The sequence below is a fragment of the Drosophila arizonae genome, chromosome 2, assembly GCF_054131065.1.
Source record: "Drosophila arizonae isolate 15081-1271.41 chromosome 2, UAZ_ARI_1.0, whole genome shotgun sequence".
Classification (NCBI taxonomy): domain Eukaryota; kingdom Metazoa; phylum Arthropoda; class Insecta; order Diptera; family Drosophilidae; genus Drosophila; species Drosophila arizonae.
Genome location: NC_142922.1, coordinates 24,219,472 through 24,234,172, shown reverse-complemented (window position 1 = coordinate 24,234,172; position 14,701 = coordinate 24,219,472). Strand labels below are relative to the sequence as shown.

At 40.4% G+C, this 14,701-nt stretch overlaps 3 protein-coding genes across 5 annotated transcripts; 2 read left to right on the top strand and 1 right to left on the bottom strand.

The window, feature by feature from the left end:
• Positions 1-26: 26 nt before the first annotated feature.
• On the top strand, positions 27-1,478 carry LOC108608917 (uncharacterized). Its single transcript, XM_018000553.2, has 2 exons — positions 27-1,041; positions 1,108-1,478. The coding sequence occupies exons 1-2, from the start codon at positions 163-165 to the stop codon at positions 1,369-1,371; spliced, it is 1,143 nt and encodes a 380-aa protein (XP_017856042.1). The 5' UTR covers positions 27-162; the 3' UTR covers positions 1,372-1,478.
• A 29-nt stretch (positions 1,479-1,507) lies between these two features.
• On the top strand, positions 1,508-3,861 carry LOC108609194 (uncharacterized). Its single transcript, XM_018000923.2, has one exon. It carries the CDS (start codon positions 1,658-1,660, stop codon positions 3,068-3,070), a length of 1,413 nt encoding a protein of 470 aa, XP_017856412.1. The 5' UTR covers positions 1,508-1,657; the 3' UTR covers positions 3,071-3,861.
• LOC108621700 (Y+L amino acid transporter 2) lies at positions 3,307-14,160 on the bottom strand. Of its 3 annotated transcripts, XM_018019166.2 has the most exons (10): positions 11,243-11,372; positions 8,069-8,391; positions 7,337-7,583; positions 6,357-6,430; positions 6,144-6,289; positions 5,847-6,061; positions 5,545-5,774; positions 5,230-5,482; positions 5,011-5,072; positions 3,307-4,755 (listed from the first exon to the last, which is right to left on the bottom strand). In XM_018019166.2, the coding sequence occupies exons 2-10, from the start codon at positions 8,360-8,362 to the stop codon at positions 4,753-4,755; spliced, it is 1,524 nt and encodes a 507-aa protein (XP_017874655.1). In that variant the 5' UTR covers positions 8,363-8,391; positions 11,243-11,372; the 3' UTR covers positions 3,307-4,752. The 3 variants fall into 3 exon arrangements, with proteins under 3 accessions (XP_017874655.1, XP_017874654.1, XP_017874653.1); XM_018019165.2 differs by lacking the exons at positions 5,011-5,072; positions 11,243-11,372 and adding an exon at positions 13,866-14,160; XM_018019164.2 differs by lacking the exon at positions 5,011-5,072.
• Positions 14,161-14,701: the final 541 nt, after the last annotated feature.

Sequence of the window (14,701 nt, the reverse complement as noted above, 5' to 3'; positions counted from 1 at the left end):
CTTTGCGCATAACATTTTTGAGTATTTAAAAGAACAAAAAATACGGTCACTCTAGTATCTTGACAGTGTAACGGTGTTTTGTCTGCGACATTTATTATATATTGCAATATTTTGTGTTGTTAATTTTTTTATTTTGTTTTTAACCAATTTATTTATGTAAAAATGGTACAAACACGAGTTGTAGTGTACCTCAACCAAACACCAAATAAAAAACAAGCAAATGGTACAGGGAAAACAGAATTCTTCCAATATGGCGGCGAAGTAAGCGTCTTGAATGATAAAACTTTGCGACTTTTGTGCAGTCAAAATTCGGGCAAACCTCAGGTGTTTGTGGCGCAGAAACTGCACTTTGATGCGCTCTCTTCTCAGAAAAATGATGAACACAGAGAGCGCGAGATAAGCACATTACTTCACACCCTATTCATGGATCGTAAGGATTGCCTGCTTATGCATCTGTCTGCTGAGCGTGGCTATCACTTGATGTTTCTCGTCGACACGCTCATCATTCAAGTCAATGTGAAGCTTCAGCAGGAGTCCTTGCAGCTGGAAAGTTGCGCTATTCGCTACAAGCAGCTAGTTGAAGGCGCCAGTCCCCATGGCTTGGACACACAATGCAATTTCTGTGACATCAAACATTTGATGGGTTGGCTGCTAAATGAGTATCGCATGCGCACTGCCGTCGCCATGGGTCATGAGGCACTGGAAGTCCAATATATGGTTGCCAGCAAGAGTCACGGAGTTCGCTTTACAGTCAAGTTCCACATTCTGCTCGTAGCCATAGAGGAGATGTGCATTGGTACTCTGTGCGGTCTGCGCTGCTATTTAAGCCATGACCCTCTCACGGCCGCCCTTTCAGTCACGGAATTGACAACGTACATACGTCAAGCGGCTGAGGAGAACAGCAATAAGCCTTTGTATATGCTCTTGGTGTGCCATGTGCTGGTCACTGGCTGTCAGGTGAATTGCAAAAATGTGCAGTTGCTTGGCTTGGCGCACTTAGCCTATAGAAAACAAGACTCTACTCAGGACCGTATAGAAGCTGTGAGTAAATCGAATATGTTACCAATCATAATCGGCACTAAATGCTCTCCCATTGCCCATTACCAGGTCAACATTATTCCGGCAGCTAACTTGCCCAAAACCGATGCTATGATACTACTAAAAGAGCTGAAGGTTTGCCACCAGGAAATTAACGATCGTTTCCAATCACTACATGATCAATTATTGACGTACATACAGCAGGAACAGCAACTAAGCCATACTCAATGCCAGATTTTAAAAGACCGCAACGAATTGTACGCCACCCTGTGTGCATCCGAGTCGAAACTTACTCACTTAAGGAACCTAGTAGGGAACGTTGCCCGAAACTAATATGATTTTGTAATATGCTTTGCCAATTTTGTATACGGCTATTTTCAACCTTGATTATACAATTTTAAATTATTATAAACACTCAGATTCAAATTGCATTGGAAAAATTTTGTTTATAATTTATTTCAAACTTCCATGTGAACTATGTTGTAGTTCTCCAAATCGAAGCGTTTTTCACATCAATTTACGAGCATTAATCAAAATTTTCTCCGTAAACAATACATACTCTCTAAAAAAAAAAAAAAAAAAAATTGTAAAAATAAGTACAGGAACGTTTCATATCGAAATGGGTGACAAGGTCCATCGCGTTATCGTGTCTCTAACAGACACAATGCACAAGTTATCTAGCAGTAACAAGAATACGCCGATCGATAGCGATGTCAAGCTGATGGACAAGACCACATTGCTGCTGCGCACGCGGAACGGTACGGAAACGAGCAAGTCGGCACGTTACTATCATCAGCTTCAATTCGACGCTGTGGGCTATGAGGACGATCGGCATATGCGGCTAGAGCTGAGCGATCTGCTGGAGCAAATGATTCGACAGCAGCGTCCCGGTTGTATGCTAAGGCTGACTCCTCGTCGCTCGCACAACATTAAGCTGTTGACGCATCTGCTGGTCTCCGACTTGGACAAGATACTGGCCAAGCTGCCTTACCAGCTGCTTGGCATCAATGTGGAATACTATGATGTTCGCAAATTCGATATGATCAACATGCTGTTAAGCTCACATCGAGGCAGGGCACAGAGCAGCAAACGAACGATGCAGACAACGCGTGAGATGTTCCAATGGCTGCATAACGAGTATGCTGTGCTGCGTGCGCGCGCCACTGGCGACGATCACATCAATGTGGAGTTTGTTCTCGCCGATGGCGTCAATAAGTCGCACCAGCTATTCCTGTCGATCTATAACATCTTTGACTGCACCGATCGCACGGACATAAACGACTTCTTCAAGGCACTTTCGGAAGGCAGGCGCAGTAAGAGCACGCTGCTTACCGATTGCATCAAGGAGTCGTTTGATCCCAAGCGACCCACGCGCACCTTAATTACGTGCGAGATGCCATTGGACAAGGAGTCCACATGCGAGATACACAAGTTCCTACACCTGGCGAACTTGGTCTACTCGAGCATTGGTGCCAGCCACGAGAGCACCGATACGCCCAAGGCCGTCGATTCCAAGATAATAGCAAAGGTGAGCAGCACCAGCAGCAGCAGTCATTCAATGGAATCGTGCAAGCAACCCTCTCAACTTGGCTTGATCAACATACCGTTCCGTGCGCGTCCGTTGAACCTCTCCCATGAGGACTATAGCAAATTGGCCTCTTGGTACCATCGGATTGACACGAAGTTTTCGGAGGTGAAGCTCAGCATGGAACGCCATTACAATGTGCAGTATCGCCAGAAGTTTTTGAAAATGTGTAAACAGCTAAACTCCTACCGGATCCTCAACGACAAGAGCGGCGGCGATGCCCACGGTGTGCTGATGAAGAACAGCAGCAGGGATCTGGTGGCGGCTGCCAACTATGCAGAGGCACTCAAGCAATTTCGGCAGCTCGAGCGAGAGGTGAAAAGATGCCAGTTCTCGCCCACCTTGACAACATATATGAGCACCAAGAACTACGAGCTTCTCAATGCTGAGGAGGCTTTACAGCAACAGGAGATAACAAATTTAAGAGAGCACAGAAGTCGAATATAAAATGATCAGAAATCTGGGCCTTTCTTCTTGTAGATCACCGTTATCTGTTCACTGCCCAAGCAGATATGTTCGCAATAATGGACCAATGGATTTATGGATTCAAACAGCAATCAGTCAAAAGTGTCGCAAACCTAACTAAAACTTTGGAATTCGATTTCTCAATTCGTCACTTCTTTTTGAGCTTGAAGTAAAATATATAAATATGGTTTTGTTATTGATAAGACACAAGAGAATAGTTTGATTTCAACGGGTATACGTATAATATATAATATACATAAAATACAATTTATATATTTTTCATATATGTATATATACATTTATATAAATTGAAATATTATTGTCAACAATATGTTCCATAATCGTAGTTTTAGTTGAGCAGCGTCTTCAGCTGCGGCTTCCGGCTAACACAAATAGTTAGTTAAATATGCCAAATACAATGTGTAACAGTTACATAATTCGATATTAAATACACACACATATATATATTAATATCTCTCTATATATATATATATATGTATATATGCTTTTATATGGGCTATACTCCGCTATTATTTCATTTAATGCTAAAAACATTTAAAGCAACATTCAAACAATTATTAGATGCAGAATAGATTTCAATTAACCATTCAATTAAATATTTCGTTAAATATGTCGTGTCTTGGCAATGTTTTGAACAATTTGTTAGTTTAGGATATGTGCGACTTGCAATGCAACTCTATTGTAGTTGGGGTCAAAGGTCACTGGGTTTTGATAGGTTTTTATTTTTACTACATACATATAGTTGGCAGTCGGCAGATCGAATGAAAACACAGTGAACTTAAAGAATACTTAAACTTAAACTTAATATGCGAAAAATGTTTCTGAGTATGTGAAGCATGTCGAACTAATTTCTAAACTATTTTAATCAACAATCCTAAAAGCGCTGCCGAAATACAATCACAAATTAACTGCGAGTTAAATAATTTCTCTTGTAAAATTATTGATGCAGATGAATGAGTTGAATTATATGTAGATCCATATCTTCCATGCCCGAAAACCAACTGAGAATATATACTTGTACTTCAAGCAACGTAAGGCTTTGGACAATTTGAAATGTAGAGTTTCCCTTGTGTTTTCCATTTGCTTCTCTTCATTTTTACAGTCTTCTTCAATTGGAGCCAAAGCTTTGTGTTACCTGAAATCTGTGTATGCTGAAACAATGAAACGCGCTGCATGGGGCTTAAGTGTGTAAGCTTAAAACATATATAAAAATATATCTATTCGTAGTTCTGTTGCTGGAGCTGGGCGCGCTTTCAGGTTGAGAATTGTGTATCGAAGCGCGTCGAGCCTTGGAATCGTTATTGCCTGGCTGCACAGAAGCTATATTACTGTTATTATTATTATTATTATTATATATTTGTTTCTGATTTTTAAAATTTTTTTTCAATTTTCTTGTTATAGATTTGTGATTTTTTTTATACTTTTTTCATTATATATTAAATGCTATCATTTGCTGTTGGCTAACGTGATGTCTTCTCCATCTGCTTAGAATAATTTCAGCATAGTCTCTGGCAATAATGGCCCCACCATCCATCCACCCACCATCATTCCAACCATCCATCCACTCGCTAATCTCTACACCTGAGCTGGTTTCGTTTGCTTGCCGAGTACCATGAGCAGCTTTTGCAGGAAGTGTGTGAGGCTTACTGTAAATTAGAAGAACGTTGCTTGCATTAGTTGAGCACTTGAGAGCCACTAAGTTCTACTTGAGTGCGCTACAGTGAACAACCAAGTGGTTATCCACACACGTTAAAGAGTGCTAAGGAAACGTGGAAGCGGGCCCAAGGCCCGATTGTTAGTAATTAGTGTGTTAAATGCAGGCAGGCAGGATGAGTATTGGTTAGTCGATAGTGTTGAAAAACAAACTTAGGAAAACTAGGATAAGGAGCAAACTTAAAAACCTTTGACGCCGCTTTGGGACGCACAACCATCATCAGTTTTTGCAGTACTTGTGTGATTCCGCCTAGAAGAATTGCAAGGTACGGGAGGAGCACAGCGTAAATCATATATGAAACAGAATTGCAAAATAGTTTCGTTTTATAGGTGAGCTCACGAGAAGGACAAGAAGCTGAACCAGGTACAGACAGGTGTGCCACAGGTTGACCCACTTCTCAACTTACCCATCGATTTCTGGAACCATATTGGCTTACTCTTCCAGGCAATGAAGACCAAGTAGACGGGTATGCTCGACAGTATCATGAGGATGCCGTAGCCAGTCTCTACGGGACTGGCATACATGGGGACGACAGTGACGAAGACGGTGGCAATTAGATATACAATGGGGAATACCAGGGGCACGCGAATTGGGCGTGGCAAATTGGGTTGAGCCCAGCGCAGCCAGGGCAGGCAGAGAACCGCAACGCCAATGCTCAACTGTTGGGTAATAGAAAATTAACTGTCTGACAAATCAAATTAAATGGTCCGACGAAACTCACCCAAGTCGCAAAGCCCACGTAGTTGATGAGCGCGAAGATGTCGGAAACCGTCAGATATAACATGGATAGCAGAGCCATGGCCAGCACAGCGGGCGTGGGCGTGAAGCGTTGAATTTGAATCATGGTTAAAATCTCTGGCATCTGCCCCTCATTCGCACCCGCGTAGAACAGGCGCGAGGAGGTGAGCAAAATGCCGTTGACGGCACCGAATGTGGACAATGCCACAAAAACTGTGAAGGAAGTTGAAGAAAATATTTAACATACGCTGACTAATTGGCATTCTTTGGCTAAACCACACTCACCTGGTATGGTCCAGGCCAGCATGCCGAATGCGCGCTCCGCATAGGTAACAGCCACCGCAGAGGACCCCAGGACCTCCTCCGGCGACAGGATGGTGTAGAAGGACACATTGGCCATGACGTAGACGACGGTGACAAGCGTGCAGCTGATGGCAATGGCGCGTGGGAGATTCTTGACGGGATCCTTCAGTTCCTCAATGATGAAGTTCAAGTAATTCCTGTCAGCAAGCAAGCACAAATCCAATTAGAGCAACCAGAACAAACCGGGCGACAGACAGAGCAAAGCCGCTTAACGCTTACCAGCCATTGTAGGCGAACAGGCCCGAGTAGAAGGACAGCGCCAGGGATGTCACGCGCGTATCGCTGTTATCGAAAGTGAAGTACTTCACATTGCCCATAGAGAGCTGGTACATGCCAGTCGCAATGATGATAAATAGGGCCAGCAGCTGGAAATGCCAATGTCCTGCTCTGTAGTAAGCCCCAACATAAAGTTGCAAATCTCATTTAACTTACTTTTGCATATGTGAAAATATCCTGCACAGCGGTGGCCCATTTAACGTCCCAGCAATTGATTAATGTTAGCACCACTGTACAAATAAAATGAAAATAATAATGAATACAAAGCTGCCAGAGACTGGAAGAACGCATTCGGGGTGCCTCAACTATGCGGATGATGTAATAAACCTAGGATTTGCGCAATGTAAAAGGCATTGACTTTATTTCTTCTTTTCTGCTATAGCTGGAGCGCGTAAAATTCCGCATTATTGAATCAATATTAAATAGGCACTAAAACAGACACAAAGTGACCAGCTAGCTAGTCAGTCGCCGATTGACAGCGAGCTGAAGCTGCCTGAGTTATGGTCTGACATTTGGATAACTAACTGTGAGATGTCAGGGACTAACTAACATAAATCATCTGACTGAGTGAGAGTGTTTAACACAGCCTTGTAATGCAATTATAAATCGAGTAAATCTGAATCGATATAAATCATATACAAAATCTGATATAATATAAGTTATTACCATTTCAAGACTTCTTAAATCTGTAAACAAAAGTTAAAAAATTGACTTCACTTCATCTCCTTTTAATAAGTTTAGAAATAACTTATATACAAATATATAAACAATAGTGTTCAAATTATAATCGAAAATTTTCCGAGATTTTTCCAATCGAGCTCTGTCTGCCTTCACAACACAGGAAAAAAATAGAGAATCATTTGCATGATGTTTATTTAGCCTATTTACCCCCAACAACAATAGCAATAAATAACAATAAAACAAAAACAATAACAATAAAACGGAAATCAAAGTGTCTCCCGCCTTGGTTACAGCTGCTGATAAGCCGATGGCAAACACTTTTCGCATACATGCGCGCATATTTACTCTGTTCTCGGGGGATCTGCTCGATTTGGGTCTAATCTATAGGTCAAGTACGAAACGCAAGCGAATGTACTGATGCTACGCGCCTCTACTATAATACTTTATATACTCACATATGCAGCAAACGGCGAGCAGGCGGGCCGCATCCTCGGGTGGAGCGCACTCCGGAAAGAACGGCTTCAGTACGTAGGTGCTGAATGTTAGCGCCACGATGGCCTGTGAGCAGGGTCGCACAATCATACACTCGATCCACAGGCGGATGAATGCCATGAAGGGTCCGAATGTCTCCATGATGTACGCATAGTCAGCTCCAGATTTGGTTATCATGGTGCCCAGCTCGGCGTAGCAGTAGGCGCCCACCTAAAGGGGATATTGCAGAGAGATGGGTGAGTGCTGTGCGGAGAATGGTTTAAAGTATTCTTAAAGTAATTGGGTTCCTTCAACCCCAAAGTGGCTGTCATTTCCTCAACTCAACTGTCATCGAGCACGCTGCGTATACTTAATTTCTATTGAATAGCAGCAGCAGCAATGCGTGCTCTTGACAAGGGCGTGTCAGTTCTGCGTGCTTGTGTGAGTGTGTGTGTGTGTGGGTGTCTGCGTGTACTTGGGTATGCGAGAATTTCAATAATTTCATTAAGAGACTAGACGCGGTCCGCATTCGTAATTGAGTATTGGTCCTGCTGACAGCTTTACGTTGGCATGCGCATTTCCATTTGTGATTACTTGGCTTTGCCTGCCCAACTGTTTACAAACAGCCAACAGGTGTTACCGGTTCTTGCATTTGCATATTGGTTAATCAATATTTATATGACACACGCGCCCTCTCATATCTTCCAAGTACTCACCATCGAGAAGAGTCCGGAAATGACCCACACAATCAATGCCAAATTTACGCTGCCCGTGTACATCAAGACGCCGGTGGGCGAGACGAAGATGCCGGAGCCAATGATCGAGCCCACAATGACGGTGCAGCCATTCAATAAACTCATTTTGGCTTTTAGTGTCACCTCCCCGCCGCCACCGCCATCGCCAGCTGCAGTCTCATCGCCGTTCGTCAGCTTGGTGGTGGCATCTCCATTGCCATTCACAATGGAGCTCTTGCGTGAGGAGCTCTTGCGGTTCAGCGACTCCGTTTCCATATTGCAGCTGAGATACTTGAAGAAGCTGCCTGAAAAATATTAAATTTTAAAAAATTAAATTAATGCACCAAAATTAAAACTAATATTGTTGATTAAAACAGAAATTAAATCTAAATATTTATAAGGCATAATGATTAGCTAAATTTATATAATCCCATTGATTACTACGAGCAATATGTATTATAATCAAATTAGATTTGATTTAACAATTTGCTGAACTTCAGTCAGGTTATTTTCTAATCAGATTAGAATAAATGCATATGCATTTATGTTAATTTAATATATATTATAATCAATAAATATGTATGTTTATTTATAATAGCATTCTATAGCGCAATGTTCTTAATATAGAAAGTATATGTTAGATTTTTAATGATATTTGGTTAATCCAGATATACATATACAATATATATTAATGGTGTTCTAGCTGTTGCTCCTGCGAAACATTTATTGTTTATCAAGAAAAGAAAACTAATTTTCATTCAACTTGGTTTGATATAATTTAATTTAATGAGATTCTGCTCAACGTAGACTTCAAGTTGGAGTTTTTGATTGGAATTAATACTCTGAAAAGAAGTATGTTAACCCTCTATTATATCTTGTTGATCTCAAGCATTGTAGATAATTTTGAGATATTCTTAATTTATCTTTAAAATGATAGAAAATCTATTGGAAATACGTTTTTCGATTCTCTATAGTATTTGGCTGAATCTATTTATAGCTTTATCGTAATTAGCTATCATTATTTACATTTGGTTGCCTGTTCGTATGGTTAACTGAAATACGTTTGTTTTGATTCAAAGATATATTTAGCAGCTGTTAAGATAGTTCCCCACGTTGATCTCAACTGGGCAGAGGCGTTCATCCAACTATTCATATTCAGTTCTTTATGATTTCTACTATTTTGCTAATTGCTAATTGCACAATAAGAGATTTACTTATTCGCCAATTGAGTAATCTATGTATTTGTGTGGCTTATACAAGTCAATTACATTTTTTATTTATTTTTTTTATTTTTATTTTTATTTCTCATGTGTCTAGCTCGGTCAAATAGTTTTTATTTCGACATAATCGTTTGCTAGAAATCTGAGTTCTAATGGCACGACTTTGCGCTCGTTATTATATTCTATTCCCTCTCTTTTATGTTACGTTTTTTGCTCTTGCTCGGAGTGAAAGGCAATCAAAGTTCATTGTCCAGTAAGAGGCGGATTATTTTATTTGCACCACTATATTTTACATATCGCGCATGGGATTTCAGCTCTCAAATCTTAGAGTTGGCAGCCGACGATTGTTAGGACAGCGCGTATTGTAACTTTTGATTGTGATTGACCTCATTATCAGTTGATTGGTCCAGCCACACGATGAGGAAAAACATGCCGTTCAGATTACACCGGGTTCGTTAAACCAACGAAAATTTTAGGTAAATAAAATGCTATATACCGCAGATTGATTGTTGACAGTCGCTGCGCGTGTTGGCCCATAAAATATGCTTTCCAAACACATTTTCCTCGTGAATCAGTTCAAGGCTGTTGAAAGCAAACAAAAAACTATCAGGCACCGCCCACTCAATACTCTCACACTCTCGCATTTCAGCTTTGATTAGGTCACAATGTTTGTATTATACGTGTTTGGTATATGTATGTATATAGTGTATATATGAATTAGCATAACATTAGCGCGAGAATAACAACAGATGTGAATCAACTATGGTGCGACAGTTAATACAAACAGGTGAATAAACTAATAAGCTGCTAGTACAAAGCATTCAGATTTACTCTTTTTTTTTTAGCTATATCAAAGGTTATTGTGATAAAAACTGCTGTGTATGTACAGGGCTGTACAGGGTATATAAAGGTATATTGCTAATTAGCCACCTGAAGTTTTTTTTACGGCTTCACAGTTGGGCAGCCAAGCCAAACGAATTATTATACACCATCAGGAAAAGAGTCGAAAATCTAACTCCATTTGTGTGGAAATCAGTGCTGAGCAATTCGTGCAAATTGCCGATTGGAATTTCAGTTTTTAATTTGGGGTTTTCTCGATACCGGATAAACTGAAACTTACAAAGACTGTAATAAGAGGGAATACCTCTGAAACTCACAGCATTTCTTAGTCATATCTCTGTGTAATGTGAGCGTGTGAAAGGCAAGCATAATTATTGGTATTTAACAAGCCATTAGACCCAACAATTGTCTATCATACTTGCATGTGCTGCTGGCCTTTCACTCTTCTGTTCACAGTCATTAGCCCCATTAATATATATTTTTTTTTTTTGCCCAAAATGACAACAATAGTGAATCGATCCATGCAGGCTATGTATATTAGGGTACTGCCCGATTTGTATACATTAAATCCATTAATTTTGATAGCGTAAACATCATACCAAAGGTAGTTTGTGTAGCTATCTATCGCCTCATGTGTGTGTGTGGTATATTCATGGTTGGGCTATCAATTTTTGTTTCACACAGGTGCTATAAGCATGCTGCTATTCTATATTATAGATTTCACATCATTCGACTGACTAATTAAGCTATTATCGCATTGCAAATTGTGAACTGGTTGGATTCCTGATATCTTTCGCGTGTACGCATCAATTTGGGCATTAGAATTGAATGATTTTTCTGTACTTCTTTTCTTTTTTTTACATGTTTCAAATAAGATATTAGTCTCGAAACACTTGTTGAAATTACGATTTTGGTTGGCTAACAAAAACAATGAAAACATATATATTTCAACATTTTGTTTTCTCGCTTTTGTTTTCTCCCAAATCAAAGCACACAAAAAACGCGCTGAGAACAAATATCATCTTCTTGGATTAAGCCAGGCCAAGAGTACACACAGTTGTTTAATTATTTTCTTTCTGATATTTGTGTTGGCTACCTTCTCAAGAGCAGATACTACACTGTTTCGCGCCACTAAAATGCGTTTAGCGGTGGGCAAGTACGACGAGAGCTGGAACCGCACGCAATCAGCGAGTAGAGCAGACTGAAAAGAGCGTTGGCTGCGACACGGCATCTTAGCGCGGCAATCTCGGCAAGAGCACGAGAGCCTCGGCCTGGCTGGCAGCGAGCATCACCTACACGGCGCTGATAAAGCTCTGCGCTGGGGCCGAGCTTTGGGCCGTGTCGGCAGAGCTTGATGCGGCTGTTGCGCTACATCGAACTTGTCGGGGTTGGCGGTTCGGTTGGAGGGCTCGTTCGCATATAACCGGCATTTTTGAACTCCTAATTTTTGAACCGAAAACGAGTTTTCGAAGCGGCGATTGCCGCATTTCTTTGTGTATTTGGCTTTCATCAGAATTGTTGTTGTTGTAGCCGTAACAAAGGCAGTGTGTGTGAGTGTTTGTTGTTTTTTGTTTTTTGTTTCTATGTTTTACTGTATTCTCACAACGTGTTTGCCTTTAATTGCCAGCAAAGCGGAAAAAGTACGCGTCACTTTTATCTAACAGACATAAATATACGCAACTCTAGTTAATTAGCAGAATGCCGTATGCTTGCTCTGACGCTCTGTGCCAACACGTTTTTTATTTTAGATGGAGATGGTACACAATAGTCAGATAGTACATGTCTCATATACATATGTTCTACTGTACCAGCTGTCAGCACTCAATAGTAGTGATAGATACAAAAGTATCTATAGCATGGAGATGAGCATACAATACACATAATGAATTGTATCTTTCACACTTTATCATCCGCTTAGTTATGCAAATTAGATGGCAGCATCAAAGATTTGAAATCCCACAGTTTCTCGTTTGTTTGCTACTCTATAATTGAATATATCCGCACTCGGGGCACCGTCTGTCCGATATTTTAATGCGAATTCTATCTCTGCCTCGATTGTCACAATGGACTCAACTAAAGACGTTTGCAATTTCGCCATTAGGCACACAAATAGCCTACGCAATTTAGCTAATATTTGATTAAAGTTGTATTCTTAGGCTGGAGCGAGCATACTTAGATATCTTTTCAGAGTCTGCAGAGCCTCACAGTGGCTCATGTGTCTATTCTCTATTATGTTCCATTTTGAAGTGCTTTATGTGGTTGCATTGCTCAAGCTCATGCTCAGGTCCATTAGTCACTTAAGCAAACAAGTGTTGGGGCGCCAAAAACGTCATTGAGTGAAGGTATACATGCTTTAAGAGTCATTGAATGTAAATTTCATTTGAATCTCAAATTGTCGACGTCGGCTTGTTTAGCTGTGATTTACAATATGGTTTGCTTAGCTTTGATACCGATGCTGTATGCAAATCGAATTCCATATGTCAGTTGCCAGATGCCAGATACCTCAGATGCTCTCGCGTGTGACGTGTGAGGTGTGACGTGGAGCTTTGTCCAAATGGCGTGACAAATATTGGCGATATAGCTTTCGATTAATTGAATTACCATAAGGATAACTGGTTTAATGCAACCTGAACACATTTATTGATTTCTGAGTGAGCTACTGATTTAGTCGATTCTATGAGGTATTATAGAGGTAGTAAGTGCTAATTATTAGCGATATACCCACATGCATATATTGAATATTATGTATTTGTTTCAAGAGTGTATTTTCATTTCGTTATTCATGAAATTAGTATATGCGCATTATATGGAAACAAGTATGGCAAGTAACTGTCCTAACCGTTTGATTAACTGGCTAATTCGCTTATAAAGTTTGCTTTAGCTAATTAAAAATACTTTTGGCTACATTCTGTTGTTCAGTTCATTATACAAAGATTCGTAAATTGGTGAAATTTTATATATTTCACTTTATCTTTGGGCAGCTTTATTAAATTACAATTTTGTTGTGCGCTGCGATTGGCAATAAATAAGGCGCTTAGCCTTGACTGAAGATATATTGATTTGAGTACGCATAAATACATTAGCGTTTGGTTTTGATTTTTGTTTAAAATTTTTTTTATTTTTTTTATAATCTTCTTTTAGGGAGCAGCCCGAATTTGATACTCACACGCGTAAATCGCTCAATGGCAACACACCCTGCAGGACACTGGATAGGGTATTCAGAGTATATTAATTTAGCGATTAATGAAAAGCCCAGGGCTTTCCGAACAGTTCGTGCGGTTTGTGATTCAAGCTTACTAAGGTCTCATGTTTCGCTTGAAGGCTGACCAGCTTGATTGAGCGCATTGCATCAGACTTTCAGTTAAGGCATAAACTAATAAAAATCAAATTATATTAAAAAGTGCAAATCTACGTGGCGCCAAAGCGTCTAACAGTTACAGAACGGTGTGACGTTGAGCTGGGAGTATACATATATGGTATATGTGTGGGTGTGGGTGTTTGGTCATGGATGTGTGGTTGGATGTATAGGTGTGCGTGCTGTGACGTCACATGCGCGTACGCTGACATTGTTGGGGGACGCCTTTTTTTTTTGTCTTTTGCGTCCATTTTTGCAGCCAGAAATAGCGTTGCGAACGTCAGAAGGGCAAAGTTCTTGTCCAGCTCAGTGGGCTAGGCAAATGAAGGTTTTTATTTGTGGGGTTTCCTTAATGAAAACTTACGTTAATTGTTAACCCAGTCTATTGCTAATCAAAAGCGCGTTTTCCTTGTTTTATTCTCACAGCACAATGTCAAGGTCTCCCCAGCATATTTATAGCACAAACGCTTTCATCTTTCAATTTCACGTTTTATTTGTGTTAAAAATCAAATATTTATTTAAAAGTTTGACTACACTTTTAACACTTGAATTTGTTTGTTTCAGTTTTTGTGTTATTAATATTTATTAGCAAAATGATGGAGCCTCACAGCTTTGTTCCCTGTCGTGGCCACAATTCTCAGTGTACTAAAAGTCAGCGCATGGCTACAGCCTCTGAGAACCGGACCACAACGAAAAACGTGCCGAAAAACAAGCTCTGATAAGAGGATGCTAAGAGCATGAAGCTTGCAGTTTGCAGACACGAAGTCGAAGGAAAAAACCAAACCAACAACAACAACAACAACAATAGCAACTCAAAAAGGTCGCAGTTTCTGCTTTGGCCAGTCACGTTGTTGTTTCTCTTATTATATTAGGTTTGGCTCTGAAAATCGTTTGCGTACTTCAAATTATACGTTCGAGCATCACAGCGACGACAACCCTTGCGCTGCTCGTTAGCTACGCGAAGGCATTCATCAAATTCTGTCCGTCCAGTTATGCCATTTCTTCATGTCTTGCGTTGGGTTTTTCGGTTTTGGTTTCGCGCCTTTTGTTTTGCGCACCAAGCAATGGCCCAATGTGCTTTGGGTTGCTTTTGTTCGACATTTGCGGCTCTCCTCAGCAGTTTTTGCTGTTGTGGATAAGGTCAGCGAAGGTTGCTCTGCGCATGTCCTGAATTGAGCTTTGCACTGAACTTTAAATATG